Source organism: Oncorhynchus clarkii, chromosome 18 (genome assembly GCF_045791955.1).
Source record: "Oncorhynchus clarkii lewisi isolate Uvic-CL-2024 chromosome 18, UVic_Ocla_1.0, whole genome shotgun sequence".
Taxonomy (NCBI): domain Eukaryota; kingdom Metazoa; phylum Chordata; class Actinopteri; order Salmoniformes; family Salmonidae; genus Oncorhynchus; species Oncorhynchus clarkii.
The window spans coordinates 2,554,810-2,581,931 of record NC_092164.1 but is presented as its reverse complement, the minus strand read 5'-3'; the positions used below and the strand labels follow the sequence as shown (position 1 = coordinate 2,581,931).

General features: G+C 41.0%; 1 protein-coding gene across 2 annotated transcripts; it reads left to right on the top strand.

The window, feature by feature from the left end:
* The first annotated feature begins 14,971 nt into the window (after positions 1 to 14,971).
* LOC139372841 (zinc finger protein 665-like) lies at positions 14,972 to 26,427 on the top strand. 2 transcript variants are annotated; one of them, XM_071112675.1, is made up of 3 exons: positions 14,972 to 15,070; positions 18,015 to 18,263; positions 23,336 to 26,427. In XM_071112675.1, the coding sequence occupies exons 2-3, from the start codon at positions 18,161 to 18,163 to the stop codon at positions 24,820 to 24,822; spliced, it is 1,590 nt and encodes a 529-aa protein (XP_070968776.1). In that variant the 5' UTR covers positions 14,972 to 15,070; positions 18,015 to 18,160; the 3' UTR covers positions 24,823 to 26,427. The 2 variants fall into 2 exon arrangements, with proteins under 2 accessions (XP_070968776.1, XP_070968775.1); XM_071112674.1 differs by having other exon boundaries at positions 15,019 to 15,066; positions 23,336 to 26,357.
* The last annotated feature ends 695 nt before the right edge of the window (positions 26,428 to 27,122 follow it).

The window sequence follows — 27,122 nt, the reverse complement described above, 5'->3', positions numbered from 1 at the left end:
TGATCAATGGAAACAGGATGCACCTGGGTTCATTTCAAAAGTTTGGGGTCACTTAACACCAGTCTCAACGTCAACAGCGAAGAGGCGACTCCGGGATGCTGGCCTTCTAGGCAGAGTTGCAAAGGCCAGTTTTATTGCTTCTTTAGTCTGAACCACAGTTTTTAGCTGTACTAACATACATTTAGAAAGGTTTTCTAATGATGAATTAGCCTTTTAAAATGATCAACTTGGATTAGCTAACACAACGTGCCATTGGATCACAGGAGTGATGGTTGCTGATAATGGGCCTCTTTTCGCCTATGTAGATATTCCATAAAATATCTGCCGTTTTCAGCTACAATAGTCATTTACAACAATAACAATGTCTTCACTGTATTTCTGATCAATTTGATGTTATTTTAATGGACAATCAATGTGCTTTTCTTTCAAAACAAGGACATTTCTAAGTAACCCCAAACTTTTGAATTTATTCATTTATTTCACCACTAATGGTAGTGTATTTTTTTTTTTTTTTTTTTTTTAACCTTTATTTTATGTCTAATCCTGTTTTCACTTTGTCATTATGGGGTATTGTGTGTAGATTGCTGAGCATATATTTTTAGTTAATTTTAGAATAAGGCTGTAACATAACAATGTGGAAAAAGTCAAGTGGTCTGAATACTTTCCGAGGGCACTGTCAGACCCCTTCCCATTTCTCCCATTTTGGTAGGTTACAGCCTTATTCTAAAATTGATTCCATGTTTTTCCTCGTCAATCTACACACAATATCCCATAATGACATCACAATACCCCATAATGACATCACAATACCCCATAATGACATCACAATACCCCATAATGACATCACAATACCCCATAATGACAAAGCCAAAACAGGTTTTTAGAAAGTCTTGCAAATGTAAAAAAAAAAAACACAAAAAAAGATAATAATTGCTTATTTACGTAAGTATTCAGAACCTTTGCTATGAGATGATCCTTGAGATGTTTCTACAACTTGGAGTCCACCTGTGGTAAATTCAATTGATTGGACATGATTTGTCTATGTCAGGTCCCACAGTTGACAGTGAATGTTAAAGTAAAAACCAAGTCATGAGGTGGAAGGATTTGTCCGTAGAGCTCCGAGACAGGATTGTGTCGGCACAGATCTGGGGACCGGTACTGAAACGTTTCTGCTGCATTAAATGTCCCCAAGAACACAGAGGCCTCCATCATTCTTCAATTGAAGAAGTTTGGAACCACCAAGACTCTTCCTAGAGCGGGCCACCCGGCCAAACTGAGCTACCTGGGGAGAAGGGCCTTGGTCAGGGAGGTGGCCAAGAACCCGATGGTTCTTCTGTCAGAGCTCCAGAGTTCCTCAATGGAGATGAGAGAATCTTCCAGAAGGACAACCATCTCTGCAGGACTCCACTAATCATGCCTTTATGGTAGAGTGCCCAGACGGAAGCCACTCCTCAGTAAAAGGCACATGACATTCCGCTTGGAGATTGGCTATAGGCACCTAAAGGATTCTGACCATGAGAAACAAAATTCTCTGGTCTGATGAAACCAAGATTGAACTCTTTGGCCTGAATGCCAAGTGTCATTTCCTGAGCAAACCTGGCACCATCCCTACAGTGAAGCAGAGTGGTGGCAGCAGCATGCTGTGGGGATGTTTTTCAGCGGCAGGGACATGGTGACTAGTCAGGATCAAGGGATAGATGAACGTAGCAAAGTATAGAGAGATCCTTGATGAAAACCTACTTGAGAGCGCTCGGGACCTCAGACTGGGGTGAAGGTTCACCTTCCAACAGGACAACGACCCGAAGCACACAGCCAAGACAACGTGGGAGTGGCTTCGGTACAAGTCTCTGAATGTCATTGAGTGGCCAAGCCAGAGCCTGGACTTGAACCCGATCAAACATCTCTGGAGAGAACCCTCCCCATCCAACCTGGCAGAGCTTGAGAGGATCTGCAGAGGAGAATGGGAGAAACTCCCCAAATACAAGTGTGCCAAGCTTGTAGCTTCATACACAACAAGACTCAAGGCTGTAATTGCTGCCAAAGGTGCTTCAACTAACTGTTGTATAAAGGGTCTGAATACTTACGTAAATGTAATGTTTCAGTTATTTCTAAAAACCTGTTTTTGCTTTGTCATTATGGGGTATTGTGATGTTATAATGGGGTATTGTGATGTTATAATGGGGTATTGTGTGTAGAGTGATGAGAAAAACAACAATTTAATCAATTTTAGAATAAAGCTGTAATGTAACAAAATGTGGAAAAAGTCAAGGGGTCTGAATACTTTTTGAATGCATTGTAGACGTTATTTCATGCTGCTAAGACTTGTATGGATGACAACAGTATTGCCAGCATTTGTTTTATTCACTGGTCTATCTGGAGTGATCAGAGTGTAGACTAAAGAAGTGGAGTAGACAAACTGCCAGTGTTTTAAAGTTCTATGAAATGAGTCTGTATAGTTACTAACCCTTGTGATGTTGAGTGTAGGATGATATAGCTCATCATTTTCACAACTTTTTACTGTTGTTAGTGTTTGACTCCTACCCAGTTTTAGAATAGTTTTATTCCCATACAGCCTACTGAAATGAATACATACACTACCGTTGAAAAGTTTAGGGTCACTAGGGATGTTATTTTAATGGACAAAAACCTGAGAGAAAAAATCCAACCAGGAAGTGGGAAATCTGAGTTTGGTCTATATTCAACTCGGCTCCTATTGAAGATACAGTGGGATATTGGTAATGTTGCACTTCCTACGGCTTCCACTAGATGCCAACAGTCTTTAGAACTTTGTCTGATGCTTCTACTGTGAAGTGGCGCTGAAGGAGAGTGGAATGAGTCAGAGGTCTGCCAGCAGCCACGAGCTGACCATGCCCGTTGACATGAGAGTATGCACCAGTTCCATTTGCTTTTCTGAAGACAAAGGAATTCTCCGGTTGGAACATTATTGAAGAATTATGTTAAAAACATCCTAAAGATTGATTCAATACATCGTTTGACATGTTTCTACTGACTGTTATGGAACTTTTTGATATTTTGTCTGCTGTTAGTGAACGCGCTTCGTGACCTAGGATTTGTTTACCAAATGCACTAACAAAAGTAACTATTTGGACATAAATGATGGACATTACCGAACAAAACGAACATTTCTTGTGGGAGTCCTGGGAGTGCATTCCGACGAAGATCAGCAAAGGTAAGTGAAGATTTATAATGCTATTTATTTTGTTGACTGCTTAATATGGCGGTTATATTTGTGTCTTGATGGGCTCTGAGCGCCGACTCAGATTATTGCATGGTTTAATTTTTCCGTAAAGCTTTTTTGAAATCTGACACAGCGGTTGCGTTAAGGAGAAGTGCATCTCAAATTTTGCATAACAGTTGTATCTTTTAGTAATGTTTATTATGAGTATTCCTGTAAATTGATGTGGCTCTCGTAAGGCGACAGTGTAAACTCAGATTTTTGGATATAAATATGAACTTTACCCAACAAAACATGCATGTATTGTGGAACATGAAGTCCTATGAGTGTCATCTGATGAAGATCATTAAAGGTTAGTGATTCATTTAATCTATATTTCTGCTTTTTGTGAATCCTCTCTTTGGCTGGATTAATGGCTGTGTTATTCTGTGAATAGGCACTCACCTAACATAATCGTTTGGTTTGCTATCGGCGTAAAGCCTTTTTGAAATCGGAGACTGTGGATGGATTTACAACGAGTGTATCTTTAAAATGGTGTAAAATACATGTATGTTTAATTATGGGATTTCTGTTTTGAATTTGGCACCCTGCAGTTTCACTGGCTGTTGAAGAGGTGGGATGCTACCGTATCACGTACCCTAGAGAGGTTAACTGCCTTGTTCAGGGGCAGAACGACAGATTTTTACCTTGTCAGCTCGGGGATTCGATCTTGCAACCTTTTGGTTGCTCTAACCACTAGGCTACCTGTCACCTGTTATGGCCAGAAGAGGACTGATCACCGCTCTGAGCCTGGTTTCTCTCTAGGTTTCTTCCTAGGTTCCTGCTTCCTATGGATTTTTTTGTGGCCACTGTGCTTCTACATCTGCATTGCTTGCTCTTTGGGGATTTTAGGCTGGGTTTCTGTTGGGCACTTTATGAAAACTACTGATGTAAAATGGGCTTCATAAAATACATTTGAATGACATGTATATCATTTGAATGACATGTATGGTTCTTTTGATATTCACACAGGATACCACGTTGAGACATTCTCTACACCCAGAGAGCAACAGCAGGAAGATCAGAGAGCTAAGAGGTCTCATCACTGCCCACATTGTGAAGAGATTTTCCCATTTCTGTCAAAGCTAAAAATACACCTAAAAATACACACAGGAGAGAAGCCATACTCCTGCTCAGACTGTGGAAAATGCTTCACAACATCAACTGATCTAAAACTTCATCAGAGAACACACACCGGAGAGAAGCCATACTCCTGCTCTGACTGTGGGGCGAGTTTCTCTCATCTGGGCACCTTAAAAACACACCAACGTATACACACAGGAGAGAAGCCTTACTCCTGCTCTGACTGTGGAAAATGCTTCACAACATCAACTGATCTAAAAGTTCATCAGAGAACTCACACTGGAGAGAAGCCTTACTCCTGCTCTGACTGTGGAAAATGCTTCACAAGGTCAACTTATCTAAAAGTTCATCAGAGAACACACACAGGAGAAAAGCCTTACTCCTGTTCTGACTGTGGTGAGAGATTCTCTCAAATGAGCACCCTAAAATCACACAAACAAGTACATACTGGAGAGAAGCCTTACTCCTGCTTTGACTGTGGAGTGAGTTTCTCTCGACTGGATACCTTAAAAACACACCAACGTATCCATACAAGAGAAAAGCCTTACTTCTGCCCTGAATGTGGGAAGAGTTTCTCCCTATCGAGTACCTTGAAATCACATGAACGTATACATACAGGAGAGAAGCCTTACTACTGCTCTTTCTGTGGAAAACGTTTCTCCCGATCGGATACCTTGAAATCACATGAACGTATACATACAGGAGAGAAGCCTTACTTCTGCTCTGACTGTTGGAGGAGTTTCTCTGACAAGAGCAACTTAAAAACACACCAACGTATACATTAACTTCATGTGGGTACCTGGGACTGTTGCGTCCCACCTGTTCAACATCCGGGGAAATTGTAGTGACCAATTCAAATTTAATTACTATAAATATTTACATTTCATGAAATCACAAGTGTAATACATCAAAATAAAGCTTAACTTGTTGTTAATCTAGCCGCTATGTCAGATTTCAAAAAGGCTTTAAGGCGAAAGCAAACCATGCGATTATCTGAGGATGGCTCTCAGCACACAAAACATGACATACCAGCCAAGTAGACTAGTCACAAAAGTCAGAAATTTGATGATCTTCATATGGTTGCACTCACAACACTCCCAGTTACACAATAAATTTTCATTTTGTTCGATAAAGTCCCTCTTTATATCTTGAAACCTCCATTTTGTTGGCACATTTTGTTCTGTAATCCAATGGCTCAAATGCGGTCACAAGAGGCAGACGAAAATTCCAAATAGTATCCGTAAAGTTTGTAGAAACATGTAAAACGGTGTTTAATCAATCCTCATGTTGTTTTTAGCCTAAATAATCAATAATATTTAAACTGGCAACAGCGTTGTCAATATAAAAGAAAAACAAGAAAGGTGCTCTCTGCAGGACCCAGCTCTGGGGACATCCCACTATCCACTGACTCAATGTGGTCATTCTCCCTCATTTTTCAGAATACAAGCCTGAAACAATGTCTAAAGACTGTTCGCATCTAGTGTTAGCCATAGGGAACGGGATCTGGGTCTTATCCCTTTCCGCTTTTAATCCGGAGGTGAAAATAGTGACCCCTAGCCTAGTGAGGTCAAGGAGAAAAGCCTCATCGGTTCTCTGACCAGCTAAGAATAAAGTCACTCCATCACTTAATTCTCATCTCATAAAAGAAGTTGTAATTGGATCAAATGAAGAAAGCATAGAACACTGTAATCCTATTGGTTCTCACTGTGAGAGAACTGTGCAGAGGAAAGGGAGCGTTATAAAATTTTAGCCTCTCTTTACTTTGCACCTTGTCAGTTTTGGTGTGTTTTGTTGGCTTCTACTGTAAAGATTTGCACTTGGTGTTGAATACCCTCTGTTATTCTTCTCATTTTGAAAACAAACACTAGTCTGCCAATTGACTGGGTGGTACTGCTTCCCTCTCAGCCTGGTCTGTCTCTGTCTGTGGGGAGAGTTTCAACTGGGCAGCTTAAAAACACACCAACGTTTACACGTAGGAGAGAAGCCTTACTCCTGCTCTGTGGAAGGGTGGGCGTGTAAACTCAAACGTCATGCCAAAGGTTGAGTGTTTGAATCTCATCATGGAGGACTTTAGCATTTTAGCTAATTACCAACTTGGCAACTACTTACTACTTTTTAGCTATTACTTAGCATGTTAGCTACCCTTTCTCCTAAACCCATTTAACTCTATCTTAAACCCCTCACCCCTAACCTAGCTAACGTCAGCAACAACAAATTGGAATTCGTAACATATCATACAATATGTTACGAACTTGTAATATGTATGAATAACAATGCGTGAAATAACATATGAATTGTAATTCTTAACATACGATACGTCCATCAAGTCGTATTGTACTAAACAACAATCTAAACGTAACAATTTCAAAGATTTACAGTTTGTATAAGGAAATCAGTCAATTGAAATAAATGAGGCCCTAATCTATGTTAGGTTACATTACATTGGACCTCCAATATAAACTAAACATGTGAAGTGTTGGTTTCATGAGCTGAAATAAAAAGATCCAGCACAAAAAGCTAATGTTTCTCAAATGTTGTGCACAACTTTGTTTATATATACTGTTAGTGAGCATTTCAGCCTTTGTCAAGATAATCCATCCACCTGACAGGTGTGGCATATCAAGATGCTGATAAAACAGCATGGTCATTACACAGGTGCACCTTGTGCTGGGGGACAATAAAAGGCCACACAACACAATATCACAGATGTCTCAAGTTTAGGGAATGTGCAATTCTCATGATGACTGCAGGAATGTCCACCAGAGCTGTTGCCAGAGAACTCAATATTTATATCTCTACCATTAGCCACCTCTAACGTCCTTTTAGAGAATTTGGCAGTACATCCAACCGGCCTCACAACTGCAGATCACATGTAACCACGGCAGCCCAGGACCTCTTCACCTGCATGATTGTCCGAGGTGGTGGGGGGAGGGGCTGAGTAGTATTTCTATCTGTAATCAAGACCTTTTGTGGGGAAAAACTCATTCTGATTGGCCGGGCCTGGCTCCCAAGTGGGCCTATGCCTTCCCAAGTCCCACCCATGGCTGAGCCCCTGCCCAGTCATGTGAAATCCATACTAAATGGAGTGGCACGGATGTTTTTGTAATATATAATACGTTTTGCTCTGAGACCAGGTTTTCCCTCTGCAGTATTCTGTGTGAAGGAGCTAGTAGACACTTTTTTTATTGAACCTTTATTTAACTAGGCAAGTCAGTTAATAACAAAATCTTAATTACAATGATGGCCTAGGAACAGTGGGTTAACTGCCTTGTTCAGAGGCAGAATAACAGATTTTTACCTTGTCAGCTCAGGGATTCGATCTTGCAACCTTTTGGTTACTGGCCCAACGCTCTAACCACTAGGCTACCTTCCGCCCCTAACATGTATCAGATAGAGATGATCACTTTTCACCATTAGTTTGGGGGGATTATTTTACAACTTTATTTAATGATACACAGTTTATGAAATGAATCCATGTGTTTATTAATTGTCTTTCAAACTAGATTAGTTATTTTAGTTACTGATCATGAATGTGTTTGGATAACTGCATTGAAGCAAACTTTATTGATCTGCCAATGAAAAATAAAGTTACATGAATATGTACTGGTCAACCTCTTCTTCTCTTTAGTATTCAGTTCTTCATATTAGATCTGACAGTATGAATGGTTCTTATGGTTGTATTCAGTTCTTAATATTAGATCTGACAGTAGGACAGAGAAGTGCTTAGACTGGGCTGAGAGGTTGCTTGACCTCCTGTAGCAGTGGGACGGCCATGAGACCAGAGGTAGCAGAACTGAGTGCTCAGGTTGGGATCCAGAGTTTGTGCCTGAAGGTAGAGATGGGGCAGTTCTTCTTGCTGCACCGTAAGTAAACACCATTGTCTTGTAGTGGATGTGAGCTTCGACTGGAAGCCAGTGGAATGTACGGAGGAGCAGGGTGACATGGGGGATCTTGGGAAGGTTAAACACCCAGACAGACTGCAGTGTTCTAGATAAGTTCAGTGGAGACCCATCATTCAGGGCAGGTGAGCCACCTGTTTTGAGCACCACAGTTTTAGCAATAAAACAGTGAGAAAATAAAGTATCTGTTTGCAAACAATGTCAAAAAACGTGTTATTGACTTGTTAATAAAGCCGCATACAAACATGGTCTATTTGGTTTTCTTGAGTAAGGCATCTCCAAAATGCAGGTGTTTAAGCCTACATCAGTGCTTTCTGTGGAGGTGGGGCAAGCCAGCAGAAAATACTGAGCTTAGCGCTGTGATTGGCTCAGGGTTTTGTCATTCATGGGGACAATACATCACTGCCAAGTCTTAGGGTAGAACTTGAAAATTCAAGCCCCTTGGGTGCTGCGAGAGAGTTACATTAGAAGTTCCCATCCAATAAGGCTCAAGGTCATTGTCCACAGATAAAGTAACGTAAAATCATGTTATTTCTACAGTCGCTTTGATTGGACTGATCATGTCAACATCGTACTTTCAACATCTGAGCTAGCAGTCATCATCATGAATCAAGTCGACAATCTACTGGCAAATCCTTTTTAATCTTTGTCATATGAAGAGAAATAATGAGAAATTATAGAGAAAAGGTATCGGTACTCATCGTCATTGGACATAAACATTACAAAACAAATGACAAATTCAACAATGAGTGGTTTGGAAGGAATCAGTGGCTAACTGCAAGCATTGCAAAGCAATCATTAGCCTGCTATTCATTGGAGTGGCTCTGTGGTCTCAAGTCTAAGATTAAGTGGCTTTTTTCCTAGTTTAAAATTGTAACATTTCAACATTGGCCGTGCTGTCAATGAAGCTTGATTTGTGCCGCGCTCAAATCAACTTATCACCTCCACCCTACCTGCCACCCTAGACCCACTCCAATTTGCTTACCGCCCAAATAGGTTCACAGACGATGCAATCTCAACAACACTGCACACTGCCCTAACCCATCTGGACAAGAGGAATACCTATGTGAGAATGCTGTTCATCGACTACAGCTCGGTATTTAACACCATTGTGCCCTCCAAGCTCGTCATCAAGCTCGAGACCCTGGGTCTCGACCCCGCCCTGTGCAACTGGGTACTGGACTTCCTGACTGGCCGCCCCCAGGTGGTGAGGGTAGGCAACAACATCTCCACCCCGCTGATCCTCAACACTGGGGCCCCACAAAAGGGTGCGTTCTGAGCCCTCTCCTGTACTCCCGGTTCACCCACGACTGCGTGGTCATGCACGCCTCCAACTCAATCATCAAGTTTGCGGACGACACAACAGTGGTAGGCTTGATTACCAACAACGACGAGACGGCCTACAGGGAGGAGGTGTGGGCCCTCGGAGTGTGGTGTCAGGAAAATAGCCTCACACTCAACGTCAACAAAACTAAGGAGATGATTGTGGACTTCAGGAAACAGCAGAGGGAACACCCCCCTATCCACATTGATGGAACAGTAGTGGAGAGGGTAGTAAGTTTTAAGTTCCTCGGCGTACACATCACAGACAAACTGAATTGGTCCACCCACACAGACAGCATTGTGAAGAAGGCGCAGCAGCGCCTCTTCAACCTCAGGAGGCTGAAGAAATTCGGCTTGTCACCAAAAGCACTCACAAACTTCTACAGATGCACAATCGAGAGCATCCTGTCGGGCTGTATCACCGCCTGGTACGGCAACTGCTCCGCCCACAAACGTAAGGCTCTCCAGAGGGTAATGAGGTCTGCACAACGCATCACCGGGGGCAAACTACCTGCCCTCCAGGACACCTACACCACCCGATGTCACAGGAAGGCCATAAAGATCATCAAGGACAACAACCACCCGAGCCACTGCCTGTTCACCCCGCTATCATCCAGAAGGCGAGGTCAGTACAGGTGCATCAAAGCTGGGACAGAGAGACTGAAAAACAGCTTCTATCTCAAGGCCATCAGACTGTTAAACAGCCACCACTAACATTGAGTGGCTGCTGCCAACACACTGACTCAACTCCAGCCACTTTAATAATGGGAATTGATGGGAAATTATGTCAAATATATCACTAGCCACTTTAAACAATGCTACCTAATATAATGTTTACATACCCTACATTATTCATCTCAAATGTATATGTATATACTGTACTCTATATCATCTACTGCATCTTTATGTAATACATGTATCACTAGCCACTTTAACTATGCCACTTTGTTTACATACTCATCTCATGTGTATATACTGCGCTCAATACCATCTACTGTATCTTGCCCATGCCGCTCTGTACCATCACTCATTCATATATCTTTATGTACATATTCTTTATCCCCTTACACTTGTGTCTATAAGGTAGTAGTTTTGGAATTGTTAGCTAGATTACTTGTTGGTTATTACTGCATTGTCGGAACTAGAAGCACAAGCATTTTGCTACACTTGCATTAACATCTGCTAACCATGTGTATGTGACAAAGATTTGATTTGATTTTAACTCTACTGCAAAATCTGACTTGAGTGAGTTCAAGACAACTGGGAACTCAGGGAAAAGCAAGCTTCGACTGGGAAAATATGTTTTGAACTTTCCTCCAACTCGGAATTGTAAATTGGGAACTTGGGCCTCTTTCTACAGCTACAACCTGAAGATCACTGACGTCATCATTTTTTTCCTGAGTTCCCAGTTGTCTCTAAAGCACCATAAATCCAGAGAATGCCAGACTTTGATGACAAAATATTCCCACGACTGAACCTTCTTGTTCAAGTGATCACAGCACAACAAGGTGAGTCAAACAATGTCTTGTATGCTGCTGCATAAATGATGTAATATGCCATTGTCTGCATATATGCCCCTTTATTTATCCTACGGTTCTGACTTGGTGTACAGGGAGAACACTAAGAATGGTCCATGTTCTGAATTCTGTCACTTTGCATTTCAAAAGGGCTGCACAAATAGTTATATTGACTCCGTCCTAGCTCGCTCATTAATGTCTTAATCGAAATTACAGATTTTCTCTAATCCGCTTTTCGTCCCCTTATGCCATAGTTTGTACATCTCAATTGTCTGTAGAAACCACATTTGTTTAAGTCAGTCAGCCATGTTTTTTTAAAAGCAGTACATTTTAAAAGCAGGAAATGAGGATAAATGAACTGTTTCGTTGCCAGACAAGGCTCCGTTGATAGCCAGGTGTAGCAGTGGTAAGTTGTTGGGACAGCTTTATGTAGGCCCTAACAGTTTGTGTGCACCGTTATTGTGCAATTAATGTATTGTTTAGTATTGTGTTGTGTAATGGCTTTGCTGGCATGCATCCCACTTTTTAACTGAATCATTATTTAACTAGGTAAGTCATTTAAGAACATATTCTTATTTACAATGACGGCCGACCCTGGCCAAACCCAAACGATGCTGGGCCAATGTGCGATTCCCTATGGGACTCACAATCACGGCCGGATGTGATTCAGACTGGATTCGAACCAGGGACTGTAGTGTTGTCTCTTGCACTGAGATGCAGTTTCTTAGACAGCTGCGCCACTCGGGTGCCCTTAAAAGGTTTGCGCCCAACGTGGGAGAGGAGTTTGACGGCACAAGCGGGGAGCCCAGCCAACAGAGATTTGAGAAATGTTTTGGGATTCTTCCCCAGAACTGTGCCTCGCCACAAACTTGTCTCGGAGCTCGACGGACAATTTCTTCGACCTCATTACTTGGTTTTTGCTCTGACTTGCAATGTCAACTGTGGGACCTTTATATAGACAGGTGTGTTCCTTTTCCAATCATGTCCAATCATTTAAATTGACCACAGGTGGATTCCAGTCAAGTTGTAGAAACATCTCAAGGATGATCAATGGAAACAGGATGCACTTAAGCTCAATTTTGAGTCTGAGGAAAGGGTCTGAATACTTATGCAAATAAGGTGTTCATTTTTAATAAATTTGCTAAATAAATTTGATGCATTTTATACATTTGCTAAATTCGCTTTGTCATTATGGGGTATTGTGTGTGTACATTGATGAGGAGTAAAACATGCATTTAATCAATTTTCGAATAAGGCTGTTAAGCAACAAAATGTGGAAAAAGTCTAGGGATGCCCTGTACATGCTTTAAATGTACAATGTAAGGAGCTGAAGTGGTAAACACAATGGCATAATGGAAAATGCATGTCCAATGGTTCGCTGTATTAGTTTTATCCACATTAAAACACCTAGGTAGAGCAGTGGTTATCTCGGTATTAGTATTATCTCTGTATTACCCTAGGTAGAGCAGTGGTTCTCTCGGTATTAGTATTATCTCTGTGTTTCCCACATTAAAACACCTAGGTAGAGCAGAGAGGACAGAGCATGTGGCTTTGTAACACACAGGTGTTTTATCTCCACATTGGGATGATTTTAACAGTGCAACGCCACACTGGCCTCATGCCTCTTAGGTAGGAGGGTACCAGAAGTAAAATAATTTAAAAAACACAAAACTAATGAAGGAGCACACAGTCACCAACAATATGTCACTGTTGTCAATACTTTCAACCTGCTCAGATCGCTGTTACAGTACACCACCACCAATTTTCCATGTATTAAGTAACCTTCTGTCTTATGGAACCATAATGTAACATATCACACTATTTTGAGAGTCTCGGATTTATATTTACTATGTTACATCTGGTCTATGTGACGAGGCTGCTCCTTGACCTACATTATAAACACGCAGATCAATAGGTGTGTTTTCCCTTCAGCATCTGCATGTGATATAATCTCACCCACCTCATATCATGAATCTAAAATGGTTAACCTTTGCTGTGAGTGATGGGAAAAAAAACTGACCAAGGCAATTACTTGAATAATTCAATGAATGTTTTGTTTACACATTTTATGAGTAATTTGTCTTGTTTAATTAAAAAAGAAATTGACTTCGCCGTCAATGGGAATTGGGCCATGATTCAGCTGAACTGCAGTACCGAAAATGCCATCTGAGCACAGTGGAAAGCATGCGAATAGACTGGAAGCCTGGCCCCTTGATCCGAGAAGTGTGTAATTGCAGACCGCAATTAGGGGCGTTCTCTAATATCGGGTGTTTCATGATATCAAGTTTACACCAATTGATGCTCCCCATTGGTCCATTACCGTTTCTTTTGCGTTGGGTACAACAGTTGTTGAGAACTGTAGAATTGTAGCTATGCCTAACCTTAACCCTTTTTCCTAACCTTAATATCAGTCTCATAACCACCGTTAATTATCATAACCTGCCACATTCGTTATCCAAACCTGCATGGTAAACAAATCCCTAACCCTCACCCTTTTCCTAACCTTAACCTCAGTCTCCTAACCTCCACTTAAATTGTCCTAACCTGCCACTTTAATTATCCTAACCTGTCATGTATGCTTTGTGCCTAGTTAAATAAATACATATATATATATATATATATATAAAATGTTTTTAAATAGGGTCCATCGGTTTCATAACACCGAAATGTCATGTGTCAATTTGGATTATATCAGGGAACATCCACATCAACAAACTGTACAGTAGTTATCCTAATGGGAGGCGCGGGAAATAGATTAAAGAGCGATTGGTGCTGAGGAAGCTATGGCAGGGGATGCCCCGCAGCCTGTTGAGATTCATAATGTCGTTTACCAGTTGAAGGATACCGATGGTAAATATTAATTGTTCGTGCGGCTGAAAGGTTTTTGGGAGTTCAGGAATTAACATTGGAAGCATTGCAGGCAGTGGTGGAAAAAGTACCCAATTGTCATACTTGAGTTAAAGTAAAGATACTTGAGTCAAGGAAAAGGTGAAAGCCACCCAGTAAAATACTACTTGAGTAAAAGTCTAAAAGTATTTGGTTTGACATATACATAAGTATCAAAGGTAAAAGTATAAATAATTTCAAATTCATTATATTTAGCGAAATAGACAGCACGCTTTTCTTGTAGTTTAAATGTACGGACAGTCAGGGGCACACTCCAACAAAGACATGGCGTGCATTCCTAAATTCGCTCTGGCTATATACTCCAATTTCAGAGCACTCTGGTCTGAGTGCCAGAGGGCAGAATAATTGATGAAAAAGGAACGCTCAACACCCCTTGAATACGGCCGGTGTCAGTAAACGTCGGCAAAAAAAAGCATAATTAAATTGTTGCGTGTAGCACAGTTAAAGTCACTAATGCTCTGGATAACATGAACACAGCCTAACCAGCTCTGCTAAGGCGAGTAAAATGGTCAGAGTTTGTACTGAAAGTAGCTAGCAAGCTAGCCAATGCTAACCAGTTATCTTGGATGCTTGACTGCCGTTGTGAGGTCAGAACGCTTGAATCAACCCTCCTCTTCCGCCAGTGTGGCTCCGAGAGCGATATGAACTGACAATCTGACAACCCTCAGCTCACTCTGATACCCCCAAAAACTCCTGACACAGTACTTAAAATATTTGTACTTAAGTACTTTACATCACTGATTGCAGGGAATACTGACTGAAGATGTTCCTCCCTACGAGGCCCATGAGACTGTGTAGGGATGTGATTTGAATAGGACTGTGACTGAACGAGTGGGATGTTGTTATTTATCTATTTATGTATTTGGTTTTGATATCGTTGTTCCCCCTCCCCTTTTCCGTAAAGGAAATGTATTTTCTTCTACAGTTTACTAACCTTACAGTAGGTGGCGGCAGACACGTTATATTTGTGTAAATGTCAGTATACCAGAGAAGAAGATGACGCTGTTGCATTGTCGAGGTGGGGAACAGGAAGTTCCGGGTCGAAACGACAGAACTGTGCTGTTGTGTCGATAGTGGTTGTGTCCGTTTCAAATGTTTCATTGTAGGTATGTAATAGCATGTTTAAACTTTCTAATGTCGAAAGAATATATAACATGCTAGGTAACAAATCCGTTTCACGCCTGGTAATGGTTTTAATTGTATGTGTTATTTTGGAGTCTAACCGAGTGAGTGAAGAACGTGATTAAAAACGATTTTACAAGTCACATAGATAGACTTTGGGTTTGTCTGAGTGTATGTACATATTTTCGTCAAAGTCATTTCATAAAGATTCCACTTATTTGAATTCGTTTTTACATGTTCTTGGTTTTGTGTAAAATGTTTATGAGCTGGTAAATAGCCTTGTCCAAACCATCTTGTTCTCGCGAGTTTACATACACTGTTTCGTCAATGTAAGATCGCGAGATCAAGATGGTTCAGACGAGGCAAGTCAAATGGCGGCTTCAACGGTTTCGGTCGTCTTTCTAGGAGTTTTCTCGTGGTGAAAATCAAAATAGAGGGAAGCTAACTGAAGTCATCCTTCACCATTTGTAGAGAGAGGCCAACTGCATGGAATGGCGTCGATTAATGCGAAAGAATGGGAGCACGTGTCAAACTCATTCCATGGAGGACCAAGTGTGCGTGTTTTCGCTCCACACCTGTACTTGATGAATGAATTAAGGTCACTATTTAGAAAGGAACTCCCCTCATCTGATTGTCTAGGTTTTAATTGAAAGGAACACCTGATGAGAATTGGCCCTCAATAGAATGAGTTTTGCATCAATGAAACAATGGAAATGGAGAGTTTGAGAAGCAACAGCTGTGCTGGAATGCGATCAATGTGGGGGACAGTTCTGATGATATGGAGCGGGAGGATGAGGGCCTAGTATGTGAATGTTCTGTAGTGGGAAGACATAAGAAGAACAGAGATAATGATACTGGAAGCAGAGGCGCATGTAGTATAGAAACTCCAGAGGTCCAAGGTAGGGAGCTCGAGTAATAATGTGGAAAGTTGGGATGGTGTTTGAGGAGACCACAGGGCCTCGTTTACACCCTGATTAACCAAGGCCATAAAAAGAGGTGAAGTTAAACTGGGATGCAGCCGTGTAAATAAGAACGTGTTCTGAACGAGCCTACCTGGTTAAATAAAGGTGAAATAAACAATTGAAAGTGGTAGATTGTTAATATCTTGTGCAAGTCAGGTTCAGCAAGGGAAGATTCTTCAATTGGAAAATCATAATGGGACGAAGCTCAGAAGCCATGACCCTGGAGCTGATGCTAAATTGAAGGGACAGTGGCTAGGAAAAACTCCCTAGAAAGGCCAGAACCAAGGAAGAAACCTTGAGAGGAACCAGGCTTTGAGGGGTGGACAGTCCTCTTCTGGCTGTGCTGGATGGAGATATTTATAGATGACCAAGAGGGCAAATAATAATAATCACATTGGTTGTCGAGGGTGCAACAGGTCAGCACCTCAGGAGTAAATGTCAGTTGGCTTTTCATTGCCGATCATTGAGAGTTTCTCTTCTGCTTCTGTCTCTAGAGAGTTGGAAACAGCAGGTCTGGGACCGGTAGCACGTCCAAACAGGTCAGGGTTCCATAGCAGAACAGTTGAATCTGGATCAGCAACGGTGAATCATCAGTGTTTTTAAATGCCAAAGAATGGGACATGTAGCTGTTGAGTGAAAATATGTGCCAAGTGTGGTGGGGAACTTGATTATGCTGAATGTTGGAGCAATGTGACAGTTAAGTGTTGCAATTGTGTGGAGGACAAAGAGCAGCATTTGGTGGATTCCAGGTGCAGAGAGATGCTCAGAGATATAGAATCTGTCTTGATGTATCATATGCAGAGGCTGTAAGACAGACTGGTGGAACTACAGTGCAGACTGATGGAGCTTCCATGGCTGGTCCCGTAGTAAGAGGACCTACTGTCAGAACTGGTCTTTCTACTAGTCCTGACATGGTTTCGAGGCCTGTTCATCTTGTGCCCATAAATATGCTGTGACAAAGGATTCTTTAATAGTGAATACAATTTACTTCATAGCATTCAGTGGTTAGCTTATCAACAACCTGGATTGTGTAAAGCAGAAATACCAGGTTTAAAGTTATCTTGTAAACTGCAGCAGAGTTGTTGGGGGTAACAGATGTTACTGTCGGTATGGTTTTTGATAAACTGGATAATCTGGGGGTGGATTGTCTCAGCATGATAAAGACCCCAATGTTTGCAAACACAGAAAGGGATCTATTGATATAGTTTATTGGGGGGTGTGGGAGGGTTTTTGGGGGAAGGGGAGGGTGTGGTAGAAGTTAATAGGGATTTCTTGTTTTATTTTCTTAGTACAGAATTAGACAGACCTGCACCTTAAACGTTTGTTTGCGGACCTCCATGATACCATAGGAGGTCTGCATCAACGGACTTCAGTGCAGGTAGTGCCTCATCAGAGAGAGAACATTTCAGTTGCTCTACAGTTCTGAAGCTGAATGTAATGATTATCAGTTCTTTACATGTGTACTAATATTCAGACACATTCAGTTGTTTCTATATTTATCTATAATTCAGGGTTTTCACACGGGGCTTCAAGTAAATTAATATTAGTGCCTGAAAAAGTCCTTGAATTTGACTTGCCACTGTACGACCCCTGATAATTCTTAATATGGTGTGATTGGGAAATACATTTGGTTTTTGTGAGTGAAATAAAACAGTGAAGACAAGGTTATTCATAAAATAGTACATAGTGCTGCCTGAAACATACTGCAATCTTGTACTGTGATCTTGAGTCATTTATGCATTTATGTGAATTTAGGGAATCTACGATAGATTAAGTGCACTTATGTTGTGCAATTTAAAATGTGTACTTTGTGTCTAACGTGAATAAATGTTTTGTCAAGGATTATCTACCTGATCGACTGAAATTAGATAATTGAACATTAAAAAATAGAAAATATATTTACAGAATAAAGTGCCAGAACTGTCAAGAAAATAACTTTTGTGTCCGTTTGTCTTTATTACTACAGACCGACTCAGATTAAGTCTGAGGCCGTTAACATCAACAGTGAGGACAAACCCAGCCTGTCTCTCTCCTTCCACACTGAGTAGCAACCTACAGTCACTGGGTCCTGATTGTGACAGTGGAGCCCAGTTTGCACTGCAGGATCCAGAGATGACATCAGTGAAGCTGGAAGACTGCAGTCAAACACTGGAGCTGAATGCCAACATTAAAGATGAAGAAGAAGAGGAGAAGATTAGGACAACTGTTAGTCATGGTAAGAGCTGGTTCTATCTATAAGTTATCTTCATATATTAGACCTCCATATATTAGACCTCCATAAGTTATGACCAGTCTATTGCTTGTTTGAATTCTGTAATTCTCACATCCCTGAACAACTCAAGACTTCACAGCGAAGCAAAACATTTAAAAACTTGTCACGCCTGCCTTTTGTCTTAAGAATGCTGAAAATGTTTAATACCCTCAGTCACCAAGTTAGGCATACAGGAAACACTGTGCACCTGGCAACCTTGGTTAGCGTGCACTGCGCCCGGCCCGCCACAGGAGTCGCTGGCCAAACCCTCCCTAACCCGGACGACGTGCGTCGCCCCACGGACCTCCCGGGCGCGAACCCAGAGTCTCTGGTGGCACAGCTGGCGCTGCAGTACAGCGCCCTTAACCACTGCGCCACTCGGGAGACCCTCAAAAGGGTTTTCTAATGATGAATTAGCCTTTTAAAATGATCAACTTGGATTAGCTAACACAACATGCCATTGGATCACAGGAGTGATGGTTGCTGATAATGGGCCTCTGTACGCCAATGTAGATATTCCATTTTAAAAAATCATCAGTTTCCAGCTACAATAGTCATTTACAACAATAACAATGTCTACACTGTATTTCTGATCAATTTTATGTTATTTTAATGGACAATCAATGTGCTTTTCTTTCAAAACAAGGACATTTCCAAACTTTTGAACAGTAGTGTATATTTCATATGTTTCATAAATCAAGTTGTAGAAACATCTCAAGGATGATCAATGGAAACAGGAAGCATCTGAACTCAATTTTGAGTCTCTTGTTTTAATTTTTTTTTTTTATATATACATTTGCAAAAATGCCTGTTTTCACTTTGTCATTATGGGGTATTGTGATGTCATTATGGGGTATTGTGATGTCATTATGGGGTATTGTGATGTCATTATGGGGTATTGTGATGTCATTATGGGGTATTGTGTGTAGATTGCTGATGATATTTTTGTATTTAATTATAGAATTAGGCTGTAACATAACAACGTGGAAAAGTCAAGGGGTCTGAAAACTTACCCTACTTTCCGAGGGCCCTTCCCATTTCTCCCATTTTGGTACGTTACAGCCTTATTCTAAAATTGATTACATGTTTTTCCCCGTCAATCTACACACAATACCCCATAATGACATCACAATATCCCATAATGACATCACAATACCCCATAATGACATCACAATAACCCATAATGACAAAGCCAAAACAGGTTTTTAGAAATTCTTGCAAATGTAATGTTTTTAAATAATAATTGCTTATGTACATACGTTTTCAGACCCTTTGCTATGAGATGATCCTTGAGATGTTTTTTCAACTTGGAGTCCACCTGTGGTAAATTCAATTGATTGGACATGATTAGGCACACACCTGTCTATGTCAGGTCCCACATTTGACATTGCATGTCAGAGTTAAAACCAAGTCATGAGGTGGAAGGATTTGTCCGTCGAGCTCCGTGACAGGATTGTGTCGGCACAGATCTGGAGACCTGTACCAAAACATTTCTGCAGCATTAAAGGTCCCAAGAACACAGAGGCCTCCATTATTCTTCAATGGAAGAACTTTGGAGCCATCAAGACTCTTCCTATAGCTGGCCACCCGGACAAACTGAGCAATCGGGGGAGAAGAGCCTTGGTCAGGGAGGTGGCCAAGAACCCGATGGTCAATCTGACAGAGCTCCAGAGTTCCTCTATGGAGACGAGAGAATCTTCCAGAAGGACAATCATCTCGGCAGGACTCCACTAATCAGGTCTTTATGGTAGAGTGCCCAGACGGAAGCCACTCCTCAGTAAAAGGCACATGACAGTCCACTTGGAGTTTGCCAAAAGGCACCTAAAGAACTCTGAGGCACCTAAAGAACCATGAGCTTGAGAGGATCTTCAGAGATGAATGGGAGAAACTCCCCAAATACAATTGTGCCAAGCTTGTAGCTTCATACCCAACAAGACTCAAGGCTGTAATCGCTGCCAAAGGTGCTTCAACTAACTATTGTGTAAAGGGTCTGAATACTTACGTAAATGTAATATTTCATGTTATTTCTAAAAACCTGTTTTTGCCCTTGCCATTATGGGTATTGTGTGTAGACTGATGAGAATTAGAATAAGACTGTAATGTAACAAAAAGCCAAGGGGTCTAAATACTTTTTGAATGCATTGTAGACGTTATTTCATGCTACTAAGACTTGTATGGATGACAACAGTATTGTCAGCATTTGTTTTATTCACTGGTCTATCTGGAGTGCTCAGAGAGCAGACTAAAGAAGTGGAGTAGACAAACTGCCAGTGTTTTGAAGTTCTATGAAATGAGTCTGTGTAGTTACTAATCCCCTTTGTCACGAGAATTTCTATTCCAATGTTCTAACTGAACTATTTCATAACTCCATCTGTATCCTAGAGGTTGTAAGGCTCTAAGTTTAATAAACAGAGTCCCAGCATACAAATGATCAGTTCTTTATTCAGAGAGCTCTGCCCTCTCAAGTTCAGAGCCCATCTTTTATACACACATCAGTCGAGAACCCCACCCCGCTTTAGGATGGCTGTATTGTTCCACTGTACACTTACATTGTTTATCACATTGTTTGTCCTGTAAGGAACACAGTGTTCTAATTATATCCTGCCAACGCTGCACATATTACCAACTTAAAGTCTTATGTGTCAAATGGATTTCACACACAGTGAAAGATTAGTGGAATCTGTGTGGGTAGCTGGACAGGTAGGATGACTGACAGTGAAGGTGAACAGGTCAACGTGAACAGGTGAACGTGTCAGGTGACAGAGGAATGGATGAGACTGAGGCAGGAATTCCTTTAACCATAAAGTGGTATATTTACTGAGTAGTGTGGATTCATGGACGCACAGAACTTCTGGATCAGATGGAGTTAAGGAAGAGAAAGCAGCGAGATCAGGCGATGGCAATTTCCTCCTTTTATGGAGTTGAGATCTGTCGGACATTTCCACCTGACCTAATTAAAGCGCCCCTGGCCCAGCTGAGTAAATGGCAATGAATTAAAGGATTATTCCACCAACTCCATGGGCCTTTTCTACACACAGTGATACAGTTTCAGGGTGAAATATCTTAGTCATTACTTTAAACACAAATTCTACTATCACCCTTGTGATGTTGAGTGGAGGATGGTATAGCTCATCATTTTCACCACTTTTGCCTCTTATTAGTTTTTGACTCCTACCCAGTTTTAGAATAGTTTTTATTCCCATTCCCATACAGCCTGCTGAAATGAATACATACACTACCGTTGAAAAGTTTAGGGTCACTTAGAAATGTCCTTGTTTTTTTTGTCCATTAAAATAACATCAAATTGACCATTAATACAGTGTAGACGCTGTTAATGTTGTAAATGACTTGTAGCTGGAAACGGATGATTTTTTAAAACGGAATATCTACATAGGTGTACAGAGTCCCATTATCAGCAACCATCACTCCTGTGATCCAATGGCATGTTGTGTTAGCTAATCCAAGTTTATCATTTATAAGGGCTAATTGATCATTACAAAACCCTTTTGCAATTATGTTAGCACAGTTGAAAACTGTGGTGCTGATAAAAGAAGCAATAAAACGGTCCTTTTTTAGACTAGTTGAGTATCTGGGTCATTTGTCGGTTCGATTACAGGCTCAAAATGGCCAGAAACAAAGACCTTTCTTCTGAAAGTCGTCAGTCTATTCTTGTTCTGAGAAATGAAGGCTATTCCATATGAGAAATTTCCAAGAAACTGAAGATCTCGTGCAGTTCTGTGTCCTACTCCCTTCACAGAACAGTGCAAACTGGCTCTAACCAGAATAGAAAGAGGAGTGGGAAGTACTATTATTTTGAAAGGCTGTTTTTCCATTGAAAGCCTATCCACCATACAAAGACTTAGGACCCAGTGGAAATCTGTCTTCCTCAACACGTGACCAGTCTTTAGGCATTGTTTTAGGGTTTTACTCTGAAAAATGAGGGAGCTACACCGCTTTTAATGAGAGGACAGTGGAAATTTCCATCCATGAGCCAGGCATGTGATCGGGAGCGTGCATTTCTTGTTTACCCTTTTCCATCGACGAAGCTTTTGTCTGGTTGAAATATTATTGATTATTTATGACAAAAGCAACCTGAAGATTGATTTTAAACATCGTTTGACATGTTTCTACTATCTTTTATTGTGTTTTTTGACTTTTCGAGAGTGCTTATTGTGCCTTTGGATTTCTGAACTAAACGCACCAACAACACTGAGGTTTTTGGACATAAAGATGAACTTTATCGAACAAAACACACATTGTCTAACATGGAGACCTGGGAGTGCCACCAGATGAAGATCATCAAAGGTAAGTGATTCATTTTAATGCTATTTCTGACTTTTGTGAAGCTCTCCTTTGTTGGAAAATGGCTGTATGGGTTTCTGTGTCTCGTCGCTGAACTAACATAATCGCAGAGTGTGCTTTCACCGTAAAGCCTTTTTGAAATCTGACACAGCGGTTGAATTAATGAGAAGTTTATCTGCATTTGTATGTTTAACACTTGTATCTTTTATCAATGTTTATGATGAGTATTTCTGTTTTTTGATGTGGCTCTCTTTACTTTAATCGGATGTTTGTTTGAGACAATGCATTTCTGAACACAACACACCAATTTCAAATGAGGTTTTTGGACATAAAGATTAACTTTATCGAACAAAACACACATTTATTGTGTAACTTGAAGTCCTGTGAGTGCCATCTGATGAAGATCATCAAAGGTTAGTGATTAATTTAATCGCTATTTCTGACTTATGAGACCTCTCCTTGGCTGGAAAATGACTATAGTTTTCTGTGACTAGGTGCTGACCTAACATAATCGTTTGGTGTGCTTTCGCCGTAAAGCCTATTTGAAATCGAAGACTCTGGCTGGATTTACAAGAAGTTTATCTTTAAAATGGTGTAAAATAATTTTAATTATGGGATTTGAACCAGACAGGTTAAGCACTTTGACAACTACTGATGTAAAAAGTGCTTCATAAAATACATTTGATTAACATGTATATCACATCAACTGACTGTTTTTTCTGATGTTCACACAGGGTACCATGTTGAGACATTCTCCACATCCAGAGAGCAACAGCAGGGAGATCAGAGAGCTAAGAAGTCTCATCACTGCCCACATTGTGAAGAGATTTTCCCATTTCTATCAAAGCTAAGAATACACCTAAAAATACACACAGGAGAGAAGCCTTACTCCTGCTCTGACTGTGGAAAATGTTTTAAAACATCAAATGAGCTAAAGGTTCATCAGACAACACACACAGGAGAGAAGCCTTTCTTCTGCCCTGACTGTGGAACTAGTTTCTCTCAGCTTTCCCACTTAAAATCACATGAACGTATACATACAGGGGAGAAGCCATACTCCTGCTCTGACTGTGGGAAATGTTTTAAAACATTATATGAGCTAAAAGTTCATCAGAGAACACACACAGGAGAGAAGCCTTACGTCTGCTCTGACTGTGGAAAATGCTTCACATCATCAACTCATCTAAAAGTTCATCAGAGAACACACACAGGAGAGAAGCCTTATTCCTGCTCTGACTGTGGAAAACGTTTTAAAACATCAAATGAGCTAAAGGTTCATCAGAAGACTCACACAGGAGAGAAGCCTTTCTTCTGCTCTGACTGTGGGGCGAGTTTCTCTCATCTGGGCACCTTAAAAACACACCAACTTATACACACTGGCGAGAAGCCTTACTTCTGCTTTGACTGTGGAAAATGCTTCAAAACATCAACTGAGCTAAAAGTTCATCAGAGAACACACACAGGAGAGAAGCCGTATTACTGCTCTGAGTGTGGAACTAGTTTCTCTAAATATTCCATCTTAAAAACACATGAACGTATACATACAGGAGAGAAGCCTTACGTCTGCTCTGACTGTGGAAAATACTTCACAACATCAACTCATCTAAAAGTTCATCAGAGAACACACACAGGGGAGAAGCCATACTCCTGCTCTGACTGTGGAAAACGTTTTAAAACATCAAATGAGCTAAAAGTTCACCAGAGAACACATACAGGAGAGAAGCCTTACGTCTGCTCTAGCTGTGGAACTAGTTTCTCTCAACTTTCCCATTTACAATCACATGAACGTATACATACAGGAGAGAAGCCTTTCTTCTGCTCTGACTGTGGGGCGAGTTTCTCTCAGCTGGGCACCTTAAAAACACACCAACGTATACACACAGGAGCGAAGCCTTATTCCTGCTCTGACTGTAGAAAATGTTTTAAAACATCAAATGAGCTAAAAGTTCATCAGAGAACACACACAGGAGAGAAGCCTTATTCCTGCTCTGACTGTGGAAAATGTTTTAAAACATCAAATGAGCTAAAAGTTCACCAGAGAACACACACAGGAGAGAAGCCTTACGTCTGCTTTGACTGTGGAACTAGTTTCTCGCAACTTTCCAGCTTAAAATCACATGAACGTCTACATACAGGGGAGAAGCCATACTCCTGCTCTGTTTGTGTAAAATGCTTCAAAACAGCAACCGAGCTAATAGTTCATCAGAGAACACACGCATGAGTGTCTGCTCTGACTTTTGGGTGAGTTTCTCTCACCATAGCAACTTAACACACCAATGTAGTCACACAGGAGAGAAGTCTTACTCCTGCTCTGTGGAAGGGTGGGCGTGTAACTCAAACTTCTAGCCAAAGGCTGCTGTGTTTAGAATCTCATCAAGGAGGACTGTAGCATTTTAGCTAATCAGTAACTTTGCAACTACTTACTACTTTTTAGCTATTACTTAGTATGTTAGCATATCATACATATTACAAGTTCGTAACATATTGTATGAATAGCAATGCGTAAAATAACGTAAGAATTGTAATTCGTAACATACGATACTTCCTACAAGTCGTATTATACTGAACAATTTAAACACAACAATTTCAAAGATTTATAGTTTGTACAAGGAAATCAGTCATTTTAAATAAGAGGCCATAATCTATGGATTTCACATGACTGGGCAGGGGCTCCGCCATGGGTGGGACTTGGGAGGGCATAGGCCCACTTGGGAGCCAGGCCCATTCAATCGGCATGAGTTTTTCCCCACAAAAGGTCTTGATTACAGACAGAAATACTACTCAGCCCCCTCCAAGACAATCCTGCAGGTGAAGAGGTCCTGGGCTGCCGTAGTTACATGTGATCTGCAGTTGTGAGGCCGGTTGGATGTACTGCCAAATTCTCTAAAAAGACGTTAGAGGTGGCTTATGGTAGAGATATACATATTGAATTCTCTCCTGCAGTCATCATGCAATTGCACATTCCCTGAACTTGAGATATATGTGACATTGTGTTGTGTGGCCTTTTATTGTCCCCCAGCACAAGGTGCACTTGTGTAATGATAATGCTGTTTTATCAGCATCTTGATATTTCACACCTGTCAGGTGGATGGATTATCTTGACAAAGGCTGAAATGCTCACGAACAGGGATAGTAACAAAGTTGTGCACAACATTTGAGAGAAATTAGCTTTTTCTGCACATGGAACATTGCTGGAATGTTTTATTTCAGCTCATGAAACCAACACTTTACATGTTTAGTTTATATTTTAGTTCAGTTTTTATTGGTATTGTAATGTAACCTAACATACTAAATGGAGTGGCACGGATGTTTTTGTAATACATAATACGTTTTGCTCTGAGACCAGGTTGTCCCTCTGCAGTATTTTGTGGGATTGAGCTAGTAGACACTTCTTTTAAAAAAAAAAATGTTAACCTTTATTTAACTCTGCAAGTCTGTTAAAAACAAATTCTTATTTACAATGATGGCCTAAGAACAGTGGGTTAACTGCCTTGTTCAGAGGCAGAACAACAGAGTTTTACCTTGTCAGCTCGGGGACCTTTTGGTTACTGGCCCAACGCTCCAACCACAAGTCTACCTTCCGCCCCTAACATGTATCAGATAGAGATGGTGTGATGATCACTTTTCACCACTAGTTTGGGGGGATTATTTTACAACTTTATTTAATGATACACAGTTTATGAAATGAATCCATGTGTTTATTAATGGTCTTTTAAACTAGATTAGTTATTTTAGTTACTGATCATGAATGTGTTTGGATAACTGCATTGAAGCAAACTTTATTGATCTGCCAATGAAAAATAAAGTTACATGAATATGTACTGTTCAACCTCTTCTTCTCTTTAGTATTCAGTTCTTCATATTAGATCTGACAGTATGAATGGTTCTTTTGGGCTGAGTGCCTGGAGTGTTTTTGTATGACTACAGTCAGGAGTTCTCTCTGACCCTGTGACGTCACCAGCACATTAAGTACATTCATCTTGAGATAGCCAGGTGAGACAACCACATATCACAGTAAATACATTTCCCCTCAATTAGTCAGTGCTAAATTATTATTATTTGTATTTGTATTTGGGGGGGGGGGGGGGGGTACTCTTTAAAGACGTAGCTGTTTCAGACCTTTTCGGGCAGATGGGCAGATGGGACTCTGCTGTCCTAGCATCAGAGGGAAGCTGGTGCCACCATTGTGGTGCCAGGACAGAGAAGTGCTTTGACTGGGCTGAGAGGGAGCTTGACCTCCTGTAGCAGTGGGACGGCCATGAGATCAGAGGTGGCAGAACTGAGTGCTCGGGTTGGGATACAGGGTTTGAGCCTGAAAGTAGAGATGGGGCAGTTCCTCTTGCTGCACCGTAATTAAGCACCATTGTCTTGTAGTGGATGTGAGCTTTGACTGGAAGCCAGTGGAATGTACGGAGGAGCAGGGTGACCTGAGGGATCTTGGGAAGGTTAAACACCCAGACGGACTGCAGTGTTCTAGATAAGTTCAGTGGAGACCCATCATTCAGGGCAGGTGAGCCACCT

Excerpts from the sequence above, each read along its gene's own strand:
- LOC139372841 (XM_071112674.1), top strand. Across the intron at positions 18,264-23,335 it reads TAGGACAACTGTTAGTCATG|GGTACCATGTTGAGACATTC; the intron begins GTAAGAGCTGGT and ends ATGTTCACACAG.